Source organism: Aethina tumida, chromosome 5, assembly GCF_024364675.1.
Source record: "Aethina tumida isolate Nest 87 chromosome 5, icAetTumi1.1, whole genome shotgun sequence".
Classification (NCBI taxonomy): Eukaryota; Metazoa; Arthropoda; class Insecta; order Coleoptera; family Nitidulidae; genus Aethina; species Aethina tumida.
The window spans coordinates 27,623,726-27,640,285 of NC_065439.1; the positions used below are offsets into that span (position 1 = coordinate 27,623,726).

The window sequence follows — 16,560 nt, forward strand, 5'->3', positions numbered from 1 at the left end:
ATCAAAAATGTTTTTTTCAGTCATTAGATTACTTATGGTACATAAGTACCTGTTGATAATGAAGCTATTGATGAGATACTCTGTCCCTAGGCTTTAGCCTACTCGGAGCTTAGTAATTTATTTTGGATATTGGGAAAACTAAACTAGTAAAATACACTTACTGTAAATTAGTTGTATTTAAAATAAATTACATCTAACAACAAATAATGGACCGATACACAACCGCTCTCTATGACAATGAATGATATTTTAAATAAAAAAATTCAATGCATGGGCTCCCACACAATATATAAATAACTTTACGTTCATCATTTAACGAAAACAATAATAAATTGCTTGAAATGTAAATGTACAATGAAAAACATATTTTTTTTAAAAAGTTTTTTTATCTGTTTTAGTACAAAAAAATCTGTACTTTGTACAAAGTGAATGGTGCGTCGTGAATGAACCGTTTTGGTACGTACTACGCCTGAGAAAAACGATCTACATCAATAAATAATCAGTTCATCCACGACATGCCAATATCAGTCAAGCTTCCAGCTTAAAGATATTTCGAAACTAACCTAGTTAATTGAATAAACGCCTAGAATAGCAGGGCGCCCATTCCACCCATTTCAGATTGTTCCTTGACGAAAATCTCGAAGTACTGGTAAATGATTGTCACGGCCAGCAAGATACCGGTTCCGGAACCGATTGCGCCCATGAAATCGGCCAACACTGAGAGAGCTCCGATGCAAAGGCCACCGAAGGCGGCGGCGGTTGGAATGTATCTGTTCAACTCGTGGATCATGGAGTTATCTCTGTGTCCCCTCATCACCATCTGTTGTTCTTTGAGCTGTTTGGCAACGTCCTTGGCGGAACTGCCGGATACTTCGATCCATGTCTTAGAGAAGAAGGCGCACGAGCCCAACATGAAGACAATGTAGAGTAGGGCGTGGATCGGATCTTCCAGGATGTGACTGACACTTTCGGGTGGCGAGAAGTAATAACAGAGACCGCCGATGGGGTAGGATCTGGCTGGGCCGCCACCACCAACATCAGCCCAGACACCCAACAAGTTGATCAAAAAGTTGCCTTGGAATTTGACGGCCAACATCTGGGAGATAACGTACAAGTTGGAAACGAGTGCAGACTGCAGAATGATGGGAATGTTTGAGGTGTAGAAAAGTTTGATGGGATAGCTGGAGTGTTGGCCACGATATCTGGCGCTCTTGATAGGCAGGTCCACTCTGAATCCTTGGAAGTATATTACTATAGCAAAAACGAGGACGGTGGCGAGCAAGTTCATCAAGTTGGGCAAGTTCTGACGGTAGAAAGCCTCACGGAGAGCTCTGATTTTGTCTTGTCTGGTGGTCAAGAGATGGAACAAGGCGATTACAGCTCCTTCGAATTCGGTTCCTCTGCCAGTGTTTACAGTGGCTGGCGAGAAGGCCTTCCAGATGATGGTCTCGCAGATGTTAGTGGCGATGAAGAGAGAAATACCGGAACCAAGACCGTAGCCCTTTTGAAGGAGCTCGTCGAGGAGGAGGACGATAAGACCGGCGACGAAGAGTTGGATGATGATCAAGAGACAGACTCCGGCACCAATTTCCGCTGGATCACCGTACATGCCTGTCATGACGTATACAATGGCTTGACCGACGGTTATTACCATGCCGAACACTGAAAAGTGGAAAATTAACGTACAAAAATTGGGTCTAATTAATTTAATATATAAATATGTTATACAAAATTACTTAAGTGATTCTAAATATGAGTAAAATAGTTATTTGAATAAACAATACATAGTTCCTATCTGAATTAATCTTATCAGCAAATTCAATTATTTAAATATTTGCATCCAAATGTAATAAAAAACAGGTACTTACATTTTTGGGCACCATTGAACAGTGCTCGGTCCTTCGGAGTGTCACCAACTTCAATGATTTTAGCACCAGCCAACAATTGCATAATCAATCCAGATGTAACAATTGGGGAAATACCCAATTCCATAAGGGTACCTCTATTTGAAGCCAGGATAACACGGATCCAATAGAATGGATCTGCTGAGTCTGAGCTCATAATTCCAAAAAGTGGAATCTAAATATATAAAAAGCAATTATTTTATGGGAAAACTGATAAAAAATTGAGTGAACTTACCTGGCAACATACTAAGAAGATGAACAGAGTGATGGCAGTCCATAGTACTTTCTCTCTGAATTGGATCTGGAATAAATGAAAAGTGCCACATGTACTAAAACAGCTGTTTACAATTATGAATGAAAATTAAAGTATTTTTGCTCTAAAATGCCACTGTTCCATGTCCACATTAGTTATAGTTGTTTTAACTATGGTTTTATCACCACACAATATGGTTTGAGTTTAATAGGGCGAGTTGAAAAATACGGTACATACCTTCCTTTCTGGCTTCGCTATTTCTGGTAAAATACTGCAGAAAGGCTTGATAACCTCTAAAAATTTGACTGAAACAGATAAAAACCGTATATTAGCACCGTCAAATTGAGGCGCAACCCCCCGTACGAGGGGTAAATAAACACGCACAACCGAAAAAATGTAACGAGGTTAAGTTTTTCGGTCGAATAAAAACGTAAAATCAAACTAAATACTCACTCCCCATGTTGCAGGGTCCGTTCAACTAAGAATTAAACCTAAATCACAGTCAAAATTTAGTCGGAGAGGCGTCGGTTCCGCACACAAGTGGTCACGTAGTGTTTATGACCAGTCACTTCGACGTTCTTACGGTACTTCGAGGAGAGATTTCAGCTTACACGACGACACGTAGCAATTTACGCCGGTCACGTGACCGATGATGTTGGCGACGTTTGTAGACGCCACCAGACCGTCCGTCAAAACGCTGCGTTGCCATGCAAACGACGCGTCTACTTCTGGGAAAAATGTCCAATTTGATTTGTATAAATAAATGTTATTTATTTAATATACTATTTTTAAATATGAGTTGAATATATGTTCTGTTTATATTCTAATAATTCATAAAAATAAAAAAATTAAATATTTCTAGTTTAATTGTTTGATTTGTACAAAATATATTTCTTTAGAAAAATTAACGGTAATTAATATAATAATTAACTTTCTTATAAATTACTAAATTACATTTAATTACTTGAATCTTTTTGGTATTTTAAAATTTGCAAAACTAATTGTTTTTTTTATTTTGTTTGATTTTCACTCATTATAATTCAAATATATTTTACATTATAAAAGATTAATTAGTGTTAGAAATTAATTAATTTTAATTTTTAACTTGTCTAGATATATTTTTTTATAATATTAAATCATATTAAACAACTTAATTTTTTTATGTAGGTACTTTTTAAATATGTAAATTTGACAACAATGGATTACACGTCAATGCTTGTAATTTCCAAATAGTCAACGAATTAATATTGTTATGATCTTGATTTCATTATTTACCGCTAATCTATTATCGTAAACATTTGCTTGAATGTCATTAGAAGCAGTCATTTAGCTGATTTACTTTTAACGTATTTATATTTTAATCCAAATTATTCGTACTGGAGAAAGTAATGTAATTAATTCATAATTTACTTCGGTAAATATGTATGTATACAATATAGTTGATGAGACAAAGTATGTCTAGACATTACAATGATGTTTTACCTACTAATAACATTAATAGTAATAAAAGGTAAATAATGAATCCCAAGAAAATTCATTATAAAATATTTTAGTATCCAGGTTTTTGTGAGATAATTAGTTTATGTGAACCTTAATGGTTGTATATACCGATTGTAAAGCCTTTGATCCTACTGAATTTTGAGAGAGATATCATGAATGATGAATGAGATAGTAAATATTCCCAATATAAAGAGTTTTGCTGTCTCTGTCGTGTATGATGTCTCTCTCAAAATTCAGCCAGATTAAATGGTTTTCGATTGGAATATTCATTTTTTGTTAATTTAATAAAGTGTAAATTTTATTTTATTGTTTTAATTATATATTTACCAAATCTCCTGAAATATATTAAACAATCTTTACTTTTTTTTAATATTGGATGTCTTTTACAGAAATAAGATTTTTTACTGATTTAATGTGACTTTAATAATTATAACTTTTTGTATTAGCTCGTATTATTTCTAATACTATAATAGGAATATTGGTATTATTTATATATAAGCAAATTTATATATGTGTTATTTACTCAATAAAATGAGATTAATGATTAAATTAATTATAAAATTATGTGAGCATTTAAAAAAAACTGTCTGTATTGATGGTAGTATATATAATTAATTCTAATTAAATATATTTTTTATAAATTTAGATTAAATTAATGTTATAATAACAATAAAAGGTTAAATAAATTTAAGTAAATTAGATATATTTAAAGCTGAAATATTATCATTCCTAATTTAATATCACGAATATCATTTATTTATATATTTTAACCAAAACCTATTTCTTACAATTTGTGGATCAATGTCAGAGGTTGATTTTTTTGTTAATATAAACATAAAGATTTTTAAACAAATTGTGCCATGTCATGAGCAGATTATTTATTAAAAAAGTAATTAGACAAAATATTAAGATGTATTTTGTTTTTTTTTTTTTGAATATTAAATTTTTGCAGTTTTACCCTTCTCTAATTAAATTATCATAATGTCGTCTCATGATGTTTGCTAAGAATTGCATTCAATCATAAAAATAAATTTACTTACAATTTTATCTACGTATTATCAACATCCAGATTGACCTTATAACCCTCATTACATATATTGAGATTTCTTTCGAAAATATTTTTAGTTCGTTCCGAACCATCATTTAATAAGAATCTTAAATAAATATGTATAAAATGTCACTTCGTTCACAAACTGCTCTTTCGGGAGCAAAATTTATTAAAAATTTAAGATTCTTTAGTGCTGTTCCGCCAGCTAACAGACCACTTTTTCCTAATAAAGATGAATTTCCAAGTCGACACATTGGCCCTAGGGATAGTGATATTATTACTATGTTGGATACATTAGGATTTAAGGTAATATTTCTCAAATATTTTTTATTTATGGTACATTTCTTTCCATTGTTTTTTGATGAAATTGTATAACTATTATAAAAAGGTTCGTCTTACTAGTTGTAGCTAACTCATTTTATTAGTTTTTATATAAAATGTATATAGGAATTTGGAGTATTCTTTAATTTATTCGTATGCATGAGTTAATATTATTTTAATCAAATTAAAAATTAATTGTTAGTAGTTAATTAATATATCCATTTTAGAGTTTGGACGAATTGACTGACAAAGCTGTGCCAAAAAATATTAGCTTAAATAAGCCTTTAGATATAGAGGAACCAACTGGTAAGTAACAAGTGTTACTCAATTTTTCCACAAGTACGACATTTCACAACTATTTCAAAATTATTTACTATGAAATTGGTTTAAGAACATTTCAATGACCTTTGAGGTCAATAATATTATTATAATTACAATGTTATCTCAGCAGGGGGTCTGTTAATACATTAAAATTTTTTGCAACCTTTTATCTTATCTGCATAGTAGAAAAACAAAGATTCACCATGGTAAATTCCATTAATGTTAATTGAATTATGATTATTTTAGGTGAATATGAACTGATAAATAGGATACGGAAGATAGCAGAAAAAAATAAAATATGGAGGTCTTACATAGGAATGGGCTACCACAATTGTTGTGTTCCTCATACAATCATGAGAAACATTTTCGAAAATCCCGGATGGACTACCCAATATACACCTTACCAACCTGAGGTACTAAAGTATTTCTTTAATCTATGGCTGTGATTTAATGTGTTTTTATCCTTGAAGGTTGCCCAAGGAAGACTGGAAGGTCTTTTAAATTATCAAACACTCGTTTCAGAGATGACAGGTTTAGAAGTAGCCAACGCATCTCTGTTGGACGAGGGAACTGCCGCCGCTGAGGCTTTATCCCTCTGTTTCAGACAAAACAAAAGAAGAAAATTGCTTCTCTCAGACAAACTTCATCCTCAAACTATATCCGTTGTAGAGACCCGGTGTCAATCCTTGGGATTAGAAGTCGATGTTGTCAACATTTTCGAATCAGATTTCTCTAACAGAGACATAGCTGGCGTTCTCTTCCAGTATCCTGATACAGAAGGAAATGTTCAAGATTTTAGTGCCTTAGCTGAAGATGCTCACTCTCACGGTAAATTATGCGAAAATGAATAATTATTTCAGTTTATTTAATGTTACATTATTTCATTAGGAACGTTGGTGTGTTGTGCTACTGATCTGTTGAGTTTGACTCTACTTTTACCGCCAGGAGAATTCGGAGTAGACATCGCCGTTGGTACATCACAAAGGTTGGGTGTACCTTTGGGTTATGGTGGACCACACGCAGGATTCTTTGCTTGCAATCAATCTCTTGTTAGATTAATGCCAGGAAGGATGATTGGTGTGACAAGGGATGCAGCTGGAAGGGATGGGTACGTACTATATAAAATTAATATTGTTATTTGTGTAACAAATATATTTTTTCAGATATCGTTTAGCATTGCAAACTCGTGAACAACATATTAGAAGAGACAAAGCTACAAGTAATATTTGTACAGCTCAAGCTTTACTGGCTAATATGTCAGCTATGTTTGCTGTATACCACGGACCACAAGGATTGAAAGATATTGCTACGAAAGTCCACAATTTAACACTAGTACTTCATCATGGTTTGAAAGAAGATGGCAACATTTTAACAAACGAATATTTCTTCGATACGTTGAGAATACAGCCAAAGATCGATTTAGATGAATTAAAGAGCAGAGCAGATGAAAAGAAAATAAACTTGCGCTATTACGATGACGGTGCCGTAGGTGTTTCCTTGGATGAAACAGTTACGTTTAATGACATCAACGATATCTTTTACATTTTTGGTAGCTCAAGAAAAATTGAAAATTTAGTAGATGATCCAGCTGTTAGGCAAAAGTCCATATCAGCCAGTGAATTCAGAAGAACTTCCCAGTTCTTAACGCATCCAGTATTTAATTCTCATCATTCAGAAACTAGGATTGTTCGTTATATGAAAATCCTTGAAAACAAAGACGTATCTTTAGTCCACTCAATGATACCTCTTGGCTCATGCACAATGAAACTTAATTCAACAACAGAGATGATGCCTTGTTCATTTAAACACTTCACAGACATTCATCCATTTGCCCCATTAGATCAGACTCTTGGTTACCATCAACTGTTTGCCGAACTTGAAAAAGATTTGTGTGCCATTACTGGTTACGACAAAATTAGTTTCCAACCCAACAGTGGTGCCCAAGGTGAATATGCCGGATTAAGAGCCATCCAGTGTTATCATGAAGCCAAAGGCGATAAACACAGGGACGTATGTTTGATTCCTGTCAGTGCCCACGGTACAAACCCAGCTAGCGCTCAAATGGCGGGTATGAGAGTGGAACCTGTCAGAATTAAACAGAATGGTACAATTGACGTAGATGATTTGAAGGAAAAGGCTGAGAAGCATAGAAACCGATTATCTTGTCTGATGATCACTTACCCCTCAACCAACGGAGTTTTCGAAGACACCGTTGCGGAAGTGTGTGACATAATTCACAAAAATGGTGGCCAAGTATATCTTGATGGGGCTAACATGAATGCTCAAGTAGGACTTTGCAGACCCGGAGACTATGGAAGTGACGTGTCTCACTTGAACCTGCACAAAACATTCTGTATTCCACACGGAGGTGGTGGCCCAGGAATGGGCCCTATTGGTGTTAAATCTCATTTAGCACCTTTCCTTCCGGGTCATCCCGTTGTTAATCCATTAGGAGCAAATTCCCCGTCTTACGGAGTTGTGAGTGCTGCACCATTTGGATCCAGTGCTATTTTGCCGATTTCGTGGGCTTACATTAAAATGATGGGACCTAGAGGTTTAAGAAAAGCTACACAAGTGGCCATTTTGAACGCAAATTACATGTCTAAAGTCCTTGAACCATACTACACCACTCTCTTCAAGAGTGGTTCATCTGGTTTGTGCGCTCACGAATTTATAATAGATATAAGAGAGTTCAAGAAAACTGCAAATATTGAAGCTGCCGATATAGCTAAGCGTTTGATGGATTACGGTTTCCATGCACCGACAATGTCTTGGCCAGTTGCTGGAACTCTAATGATCGAACCTACTGAATCTGAGGACAAACAAGAACTAGACAGATTCTGTGACGCTCTGATATCCATTAGAGAGGAAATCAGAGAAATTGAAGAAGGAAGGATGGACATAAGAGTAAACGCATTGAAAATGGCACCACATACCCAAGAACAAGTTATCAGTAGTTCGTGGGAGCGACCATACACAAGAGAACAAGCGGCCTTCCCGGCATCCTTTGTAAGGCCAGAAACCAAAGTTTGGCCCACAGTTGCTAGAATAGATGATATTTATGGTGATAAACATCTTGTGTGCACGTGCCCACCGATTCTTGATGAATACAACTATTGATTTAATTTTAAGATATAATTTATTGTACCTATATATAATTACGATTGATTATTATTTTTAAGGAAGTAAAAGTATTACAAATATTTGTTAAGGAAAGGGTAAATTTGCAAATAAATGTTATTTAAGTTTTTATTATTAATATTACTTGTTTTAGTCAGGAGGGGATAAATAATTTATTTTTAAACAAATTTTTTATTTATTCAACTAACTTGATAACAATATTAAGGAAATATATTATTTTCTACAAATTGAATGGACATGGCACAGCGCATATTATCAACAAGATTTTTATAAAAAAAGTTGTTTAAATTTTCCCAAAATATTCCAATATTTGAACAATCCTGCCTATATATTACATACATTTCAAACTGAATTAATATAAGTAGTATATGTCACAAGTCACTGAATTTTAAACATTTCTCTCTAAGTAAATATAGAAGAATAAGACGAGTTAAAATATTAAAACACTTGAACCATATTGTAGAAGAATCTCCGAAAATATTAAAGATCTTTAAATAAAAGTAAAAGGTTTAAAAATACTTTTAATACCAGTGCAGTCTTTTTGTTAAGCACTTATCTTATAAAAGATTAATAATATGTCACTTTTTATATAAACCTAACTTTAACGGTACCTCTTTACTTTGTCTTGAGCTTAATGGTACGGGGAATGGATTAAATACTTTATTGGGCGACTTTAAATTTTGATTTTCTATCGAGAAATCAGAAGTGGGTGACTTCATGGGTCTGCACTCAAATCCAGAACTGCTTAAACTTTCAGTCGCATCTATTGGAGAAAAATCATTTGTATCAGTCCTGTGGCTTATTTGAGGGTAAAATTCACTTACAGGTGATTTCAAATAATTGTAACAGGTTTTCGCTAAATCTTCATCGGATCTCAGACCAAGCTCCAAAGAGGATTCGGTATCAGCAGATTTAATTTCATCCAATATTGACTTTGTATTTAAAGGAGATTTATTGGCAATTCCGTATTTCGAAACATCAAAAGTCTTCGCCTCATAAATGATGTTATCTTGAATTTTTGACTCTGACTCAGGATTTTCTTCAAGTTCTGTTATTGGTGATTCAACCTTATATAGTTTTTTGTAGTTGAGATTGGAGAATCTTGAAAATGTCTCTTTTTGATCATCAGAAAAGCTTTTTTCATAAAAAGATGTGTCTTCAGTTTTTTGCTTTGAATACTTCAACTTAATTTCTTCTATGCTTAGAGTCGGTGTGGAGTCTGTGATTTGAGTTTCTTGTTTAATTTCTTCTATTAATTTTGCATCGGGGTTATCACGCAAAGAAATTGTACTTAATGAATTATTTTCTGCCATAAATGTGTCGTTTTGTACTTTTATTTCTGGTGATGCAGTCTCCAGAATCTTAACAGATTTAGAACCTTCAATAGATTCTTTGGATGCAATTTCCTCGATAAGTCTATCATCTGGTATATTGTCATTAGTTTTAAAACTATCTGCAAAGTTAAACTGCTTGAATTCATATGTCCTAGGAGATGTTTCATTGTCCTTGACTTCATTAGGACTTAACGAATCCTTAGATAGTTTACTAAAACTTGATAAGTTAAAATCTAATTTAGGAATGCCCATATCAGTCGTTGAATCTGAAGATTTATCGAATTTGTATTCCGGTGTAGGACTTTTGTCTTCAGTATTTTGCTTAAAAAATTCAGGCTTGTAACTCAGTGAGCTTATGTCAAATTTTAACAGTTCAGATCTTGTAGATGATTTTTCAGAAGTTTGTTTAGGTGTCAAATATTCATTTGAATTGTTTAAGTTTATTAGCGCAGATATTGGCGAAGTAATATTTGATTCAACTGGTAAATCATTTAAAGGCTCAATTCTGGGTGAAGTGATTTCATTGGAAATATCCTCTCGGTTAAATGCTGGTAAATCTGTGTTGCTGCGTGAATTTTCAAGGGTTGATTTATAGAAATCTACCTTAGGGGATTTAATGTTATCTAATGTCATCCCTTCTATGTCACCAGAAGTTGAGGATACAAGGAAATCATCTGATATACTAAATTTAAGCAGATCGCATGCGGTTGTTTCCATGTTTTCATTTATCGTCTTATTATCTTTGTTTAATGTATAGCTCTGTGAATTTTCACGGGGTGATACTTTGAAATCAAAATCTACATAATTCGACTTCGTCGCTTCTTGAGACATTTCTTTTAAGTCATTAGATGATGAGGAGGCGAGAAAGTCATCATTTTTAGTAAATTTAGGTGGGTCTTCATCAGGACTGAAATATGTAGTAGCTGAGATGTTCAGTGGTTCAGTAATAGAATTTTCACTGTACGGAGGTACAACAGGAGTTACTTGAGGCTTATCTATTGACTTTTCTGTATTAAGGACCATAGTAGAAGCTTTGCTGGGACTAAACTGTATTAGTTTCTCTTCAATAATTACATCACTATCGTCACTTTTCTTTGAGTGAGACTGATTTAAAATCAAACTGTGATATCTTTCATCAAGACTTTTGCTTTTTTCCAATATGCTTGAATATTGATTACCGTATTGAGGTGAAATTGGTGATATAGACGTTTTGATTTCTGGCTCCGATAAACTAGATTTTATGTCGTACTCAAATTCCTGTGGCTCCTCAGGGATTTTATTAAATGACAAATCTAAAAAGTCTGGTGGCTCGGTTCTACTTAGGGGGGTATCATCTATAAGTGGGGGTGATGGTGATAGTCGAGACTGATACTGAAGAATCCTTGTGAGAATAAGCGAATTTTCTTGAATTATTTGCAGTGCTCTTTCGCTGTTTCTTCTTCCAGATCGGGACTTCTCCTCTTCTGAAGATACTTCATCTTCTTCCGGCAAGCTATGTTGTTTAAGGCATTTGACTCGATCAGCAAGAAATTTCTCAAACTCGATGTTATCATCGTCTGAGTCGACGGCCTCGACTTTGATGGGTATAACAGTGCTGCTAGAAGTGGCTTCTTCTACTGTAATTTGGCTTTGGGGTTCTTCTATTTTACTGGCACTAATTTTAGCACTTGTATTGTCTGTATTCATAAGATTAGTATCACTATTACTAAGATTGTCATCGAATTGACCTGATTCTTCTATATCGGAATGATCGCTGGCATCATCATCACATAGTTCTGTATCACTGGAGTCGCTGGAGTCGTCGTTTTTTCGAGTGTCTTTCCAGTGCAGTGTCGTCGGGGTTAATTGACGAGCTGGCGGAATTGTACCTGTAAGTTTTGTGGTTGATTAAACATTGAATTTGTGAACAACACGAAATCTCAGCATACCTTTTGGGGGACCCAAACGTTTGGCAGGCACCAAAGCACTTTTACCAATGAGAAGGTGGTTCATGGCCACGGGGGCGGCGGTAGTCGGTTGTCTAGATATCGCAGCGCTGAAAATGATATGGGCCTGCCTTTGCCTCTGTTTTAATTTCGTGTATTGCTTCTTGAGTGCACTTATATCTAACGCCAGCCTTTCCCTCGGATACAGCTTCAGCTGCTTCTCGACCACCGCCTGTTGTAGTCCGCCCCAGGGGTTAATGTTGTACATGTAGTGGTCCCTCAGACTGTTCAATTCCGTTAAAGGACCGATGTTTACGACCGCTTTGATTAAGGAATTGGCGTCCAGAAGGCCGGATTCTAGCAGTTCTCGCGTCAGGACTCCCATGATGCAGTAGAACTCGTCGGCACTTCGGACGCCCATTATGCGATCGGCCAATGTTTGCCAGATTGCGAGCGCTGTGCGAAGCAGAATTTCGTTGCCTTCGAGGAGGATCAGGTCCCACACTCGCAGGACTGTGGGTTGCGGCAGACAGTTGCAGAACAAAGTCAGAAACCTAAAAAATATTGATATGTATCTAGTGTGGGACGAGCTATTCAGTAAATTTATTTCCATAATTATCATTATAATATTTTATCTTTTCGATGATGATTTGAATGTATTTGTATATCTCATTCCATGATGAATTTTAAACTAATTTAGGTATTTAATTTTAATATACTAGTATATATTATTAATACTATTAATATACTAGTATATACTAATACATAGTATATACTAGTACAGAGTATGTATTTAACAAATAAATTAATAAAGAACAAAGAAATTCTTCCCTATTTTATTATCATTTAATATATACTAGATCATAAACTAGTATATTATAAATTAGTATATACTAATTGTACAGTACTCTATATTTAACAAATAAATACTTCCCTATTTGTTGTATTATGTGTTTATGATTATTCTACAATATTTAGATAAATTGTCAGAAAAATGGAATGTAATAAAGCCATTTCTATTCGGTTACTTTTCAGGACAAGAAAACATAATATGTGTGACATCTAAAAGTTTCATATTTCCTCTAGAATTTATATTGGACTATTGTGATGTCTCCCCTAAATGTAAATATATCGCACACACTTTGTTGTAATATTCTTCAGGATTTTCTTAACTTTTCTTGTCTTTATTTGCCCATGAAATTGAAGTAATATTTGTTCATGTTGTCGTATAATAAATATAAGTCAAGGTACAATTATGACATTTTAAAATTAATTTCCTCGTACTTTATTCACGAAGAATAAAAGTATTATTGAAAGGAAAAGAAACGTTATAACGTTGAAAAAGAAATTTTATTTTACACTGGGACAGGAACTGCATGCAGGAAATTGTGAAGTTCCAATAGGATTTCGTAGGAAATTACCAAATAAAAGTGACATTCCTGGGAGGTATTGATTTGCAGTAACTTACTTTATTTTCGATTACTTTCGACTAACAGATTCACAATTTTAACCACTTTACAATTCTCGTTTTCTTGTTTAATTTGAGTACGGAGAAATATACTCCCCTTTGTTATGTTTCCCTTAGTAAAGCTATTTCGGTCGTATCTCATTGTGTATTCAACTCAGTGACCTATTTATACCAAATTTGATTCATACATTCGGTAATATTTCTCCGGGCATTCTTACACCCCTGTGTGAAGTGTGAAGAATGCACGTCGTAGTCACGCAAAACCAACATGCCATCCAGAAGGAGAGTAGCACACGTACATATTTTATTGGCGCACGTAGAAAAAAACAACCCATAAAGATAATGTGAAAACACGCGAACATGCATTTTTTTAACGGACTTACCATTGCATGGTGAAGACGTTGGTTAAGGGCGGTTCGTAGCTGGTGTTCCCGTCCTTGGCGGCGGTCTGCAGCGTGTCCAGGTGCCGCGAGAGCCGGGGCAGTTTGGATCTGAGCAGCTCCCGGAACACGGCCATGTCGACGGACAGTCCCCGCAAACTGTCGGCGAAATACGACTCCGGTAACACCCCCTCGATTAGGTAAATCATCAGCTTCAACGCTTCAGTCTCACATTTTTCGGTGACCTGCAGGATGAGGGCCGCCAACATGTTGAATCCCTGGCAATATCCTGGAATCAAACAAACTCCTTTTAGTCGGGGGACAAATAAATTTAATTTTGAACGGCTCATATCGTACGTCAGCTTCCATTGTAACGTCTTCCATTAGTTACGGTTTGTTCGACGTAACGTTATCACGGGGATGAGGAACGAGAGAATTGAATGTGACTGTATTTCCTCGTAAAAGACACGCGACGTTTTAGATTTCACTGGTACAAATAGACAGGCAGGAAATATGGGAAAATTGATGGAAAATCGGATAGATAACAAAAAAATGAAAAGTTTCATACGTCGATTTCACCTGCATCCACATTGACGGAAATGGGCCACGTAACGTGGTGGAAATTTGATATGCTATGGGAATCTGGAATAAATCAAAACGACTAGTCCATTTTATGCTGATAAAACTGACAAATATCCGTTATTTGTATGTTTTTAAGTATTACTACTATAAATAGGATTTATTTTCAAGCACATAAATATACACTGCGAGTCTTTTGAAAACCTATTTAATCAAGAAAATTCAAATAATTGTTGTCACACAAGTTCATTTTTTTATGTTCTCTCAGTTACAAACTTTATATATATTTTAACAAACATAAATTGACTGAGAAATGTTTAATTCGGTGGGTACATGTAAGTACATGTAAATTTGTTGTATTGTGATATTCTAGTATAGACTAGTATATAGTATGTACTAGTATAGTGCAATGTATTTAACAAATAAGTTAAAAGAGAACAATAAAATTCTTCCCTATTTGTTATACTACAAATATTTAGATAAATTAGAAAATAAATGAAATAATAATTTACGTTGAATAATTATTGGATAAGATTTCTAATTTAGGTATTTCATTTTAATATACTAGTATATACTAATATATATATATATATATATATATATATATATATATATTATGATATTCTAGTATATACTAGTATATAATATGTACTAGTATAGTGCAATGAATTTAACAAATAAGTTAATAGATAACAATAATATTCATCCCCATCTTAACTTAAATAAGATAATTTCGAAAGCATATTTTCCACTAAAATATTTGTATCAATAATTTTGACTCGTTAAAATTTAGTTTGTTTTCGTTGGAGTTCATTGAGAGTATCAGTTCGTAATTTGAAGTAGAAAGCAATCAAAACTGGCTGAAGTCATTCCTCCGTATATTTAAATCGATTTTCCCCGTCGACAAACTAAGAACTTACCTTGAATAAATTTTCTAGGGCAACTTCGTTACACCATGGTGTTGCCACTTTAAATTGCACACTTTTATATTAATCCATTTTTTTATGGGCGGCGTAATGTATGCAAAATTATGAACTAAAAATACTTACTTACCGACTGCTTTATTCCACCTGGCGTAGGCCAAAAGGACTCTCTTGAGCAAGGCTTGGTTTTCTTGGCCGTCTTCTCCGCAGAACAGGCTGCAACCTGTTCTGTGGAGATCCTTGACTATTTGGACCCCCAATTCAGAATCGGCTGGATGGGACCATTCACTGTACATAACAAATAATGTTTGATATAAAAATAAATAACCTTAAGTCATGTTCTGCGTCTAATAAATCAGACAAAGTTGTAAACGTATCAAAAGAGGTGATAAAGTTAAATTTCTAAACTAATTCGCAGCTAGTATTCACTTTAAAGTTGATTAAACCACATTGAATGCATCGAATTCAATTATTCGCCGATGAAATCGTCATGAAAACGTGTAGGTAAACCAAAATCAATAATAATTTGATAATTATAATCTATCAAATCGAAAGCCTCAATTTAGATTAGGCGGATATGCAAGGGATATCGAAATGAGTAAAATACATGCCAGGTAATTAACGTCGAATACACAACGATCGATTTTAGATTACAATTTACAAACTTGGCGGTTAAAGTTTCTCCTGTGGGAATGTTCAGTTATTTGTATGGGGAAAGTTTAACGAAGTTTCTGCACATCCGCGACTACATTACTGAGGTTCCATATGTTTAGATAAATTGATAACCCTTTTAATATAATTATGTCAAATTGGATATTCATTAGAATTCTGTAACTGAAAAAATGGTCAACCTCTGTTTTGACCTTTTTAGAATTAAACAGATTATTAGGTAAAAAATTGGAGGTTAACAAAAATAAATAGTAGATGTATGGAAACATATTCTGAAGCTTCGCTTGAGTCTCTAATGGCACATGTGATCTTGTATTGTCATGAAGAAGCAGAAATCCATCCTCATTGACTTCTTGAGGAAGTTTTTCATGAACTTGGCCAATTCAGATATGCATTTATCAGTTTATCCCTTAGTAAAGCAAATTTGCAGCAAAGCAAAGCACTAAAAAGTTATCAATTAATATGTATAGACAATATACAAATATAAAAAATGTGGGGAAAAGCAAATTACTTTTTTCGACCGACTATTGGAGCACGAATAGAATGGTTGAAATGTCTGAAATTCCAAAAATGCCTAACTTGTCCGGTTTTGCATTTGCAGACCTAATATAATTTGCCGAATTAAATGTTAGGGAGCTTCTGTTTGCAAATAAATGTTTTTACAACGTCTCGATCTGACAAGAAGTTGGTGTGTGGTGGATATCGATTGCATTTTTTGCCTTGTTTTCTTTTCAGTCTGTATCAAACAAGAAGTTTTTTTCCAACAGTATTCCCCTTAATGCAACCAATAGAAC

The 16,560-nt window shown here is 34.3% G+C and overlaps 3 protein-coding genes across 3 annotated transcripts in view; 1 reads left to right on the forward strand and 2 right to left on the reverse strand.

Moving 5' to 3' along the window:
- Nucleotides 1–152: 152 nt before the first annotated feature.
- On the reverse strand, nt 153–2,761 carry LOC109597194 (protein transport protein Sec61 subunit alpha). Its single transcript, XM_020012830.2, has 5 exons — nt 2,611–2,761; nt 2,395–2,462; nt 2,140–2,205; nt 1,869–2,079; nt 153–1,662 (listed from the first exon to the last, which is right to left on the reverse strand). The coding sequence occupies exons 1-5, from the start codon at nt 2,615–2,617 to the stop codon at nt 584–586; spliced, it is 1,431 nt and encodes a 476-aa protein (XP_019868389.1). The 5' UTR covers nt 2,618–2,761; the 3' UTR covers nt 153–583.
- LOC109597174 (uncharacterized) overlaps nt 2,761–16,560 on the reverse strand; it is a 43,147-nt gene continuing 29,347 nt past the window's right edge. Inside the window, exons 4-8 of the mRNA XM_020012812.2 lie at nt 15,228–15,385; nt 13,599–13,884; nt 11,751–12,301; nt 9,100–11,690; nt 2,761–2,885 (exon numbers count right to left, since the gene is read on the reverse strand). Of these exons, the coding sequence (XP_019868371.2) occupies nt 2,880–2,885; nt 9,100–11,690; nt 11,751–12,301; nt 13,599–13,884; nt 15,228–15,385 (3,592 nt within the window). The 3' untranslated portion in view covers nt 2,761–2,879. The remainder of the gene's footprint in view (nt 2,886–9,099; nt 11,691–11,750; nt 12,302–13,598; nt 13,885–15,227; nt 15,386–16,560) is intronic.
- Nucleotides 4,802–8,608, forward strand: LOC109597175 (glycine dehydrogenase (decarboxylating), mitochondrial). The gene is made up of 6 exons (XM_020012813.2): nt 4,802–5,011; nt 5,254–5,332; nt 5,594–5,760; nt 5,818–6,175; nt 6,236–6,455; nt 6,511–8,608. The coding sequence occupies exons 1-6, from the start codon at nt 4,823–4,825 to the stop codon at nt 8,465–8,467; spliced, it is 2,970 nt and encodes a 989-aa protein (XP_019868372.2). The 5' UTR covers nt 4,802–4,822; the 3' UTR covers nt 8,468–8,608.

Coding starts and splice junctions, on each gene's coding strand:
- LOC109597194 (XM_020012830.2), bottom strand. Junction 2,206..2,394: donor TAGCGAAGCCAGAAAGGAAG/GTATGTACCGTA, acceptor CATTTATTCCAG/ATCCAATTCAGAGAGAAAGT. Junction 1,663..1,868: donor GTTCAATGGTGCCCAAAAAT/GTAAGTACCTGT, acceptor TCCACTTTTCAG/TGTTCGGCATGGTAATAACC.
- LOC109597175 (XM_020012813.2), top strand. CDS start 4,823: ATGTATAAAATGTCACTTCGTTCACAAACTGCTCTTTCGGGAGCAAAA. Junction 6,176..6,235: donor TGAAGATGCTCACTCTCACG/GTAAATTATGCG, acceptor TTATTTCATTAG/GAACGTTGGTGTGTTGTGCT. Junction 6,456..6,510: donor GATGCAGCTGGAAGGGATGG/GTACGTACTATA, acceptor ATATTTTTTCAG/ATATCGTTTAGCATTGCAAA.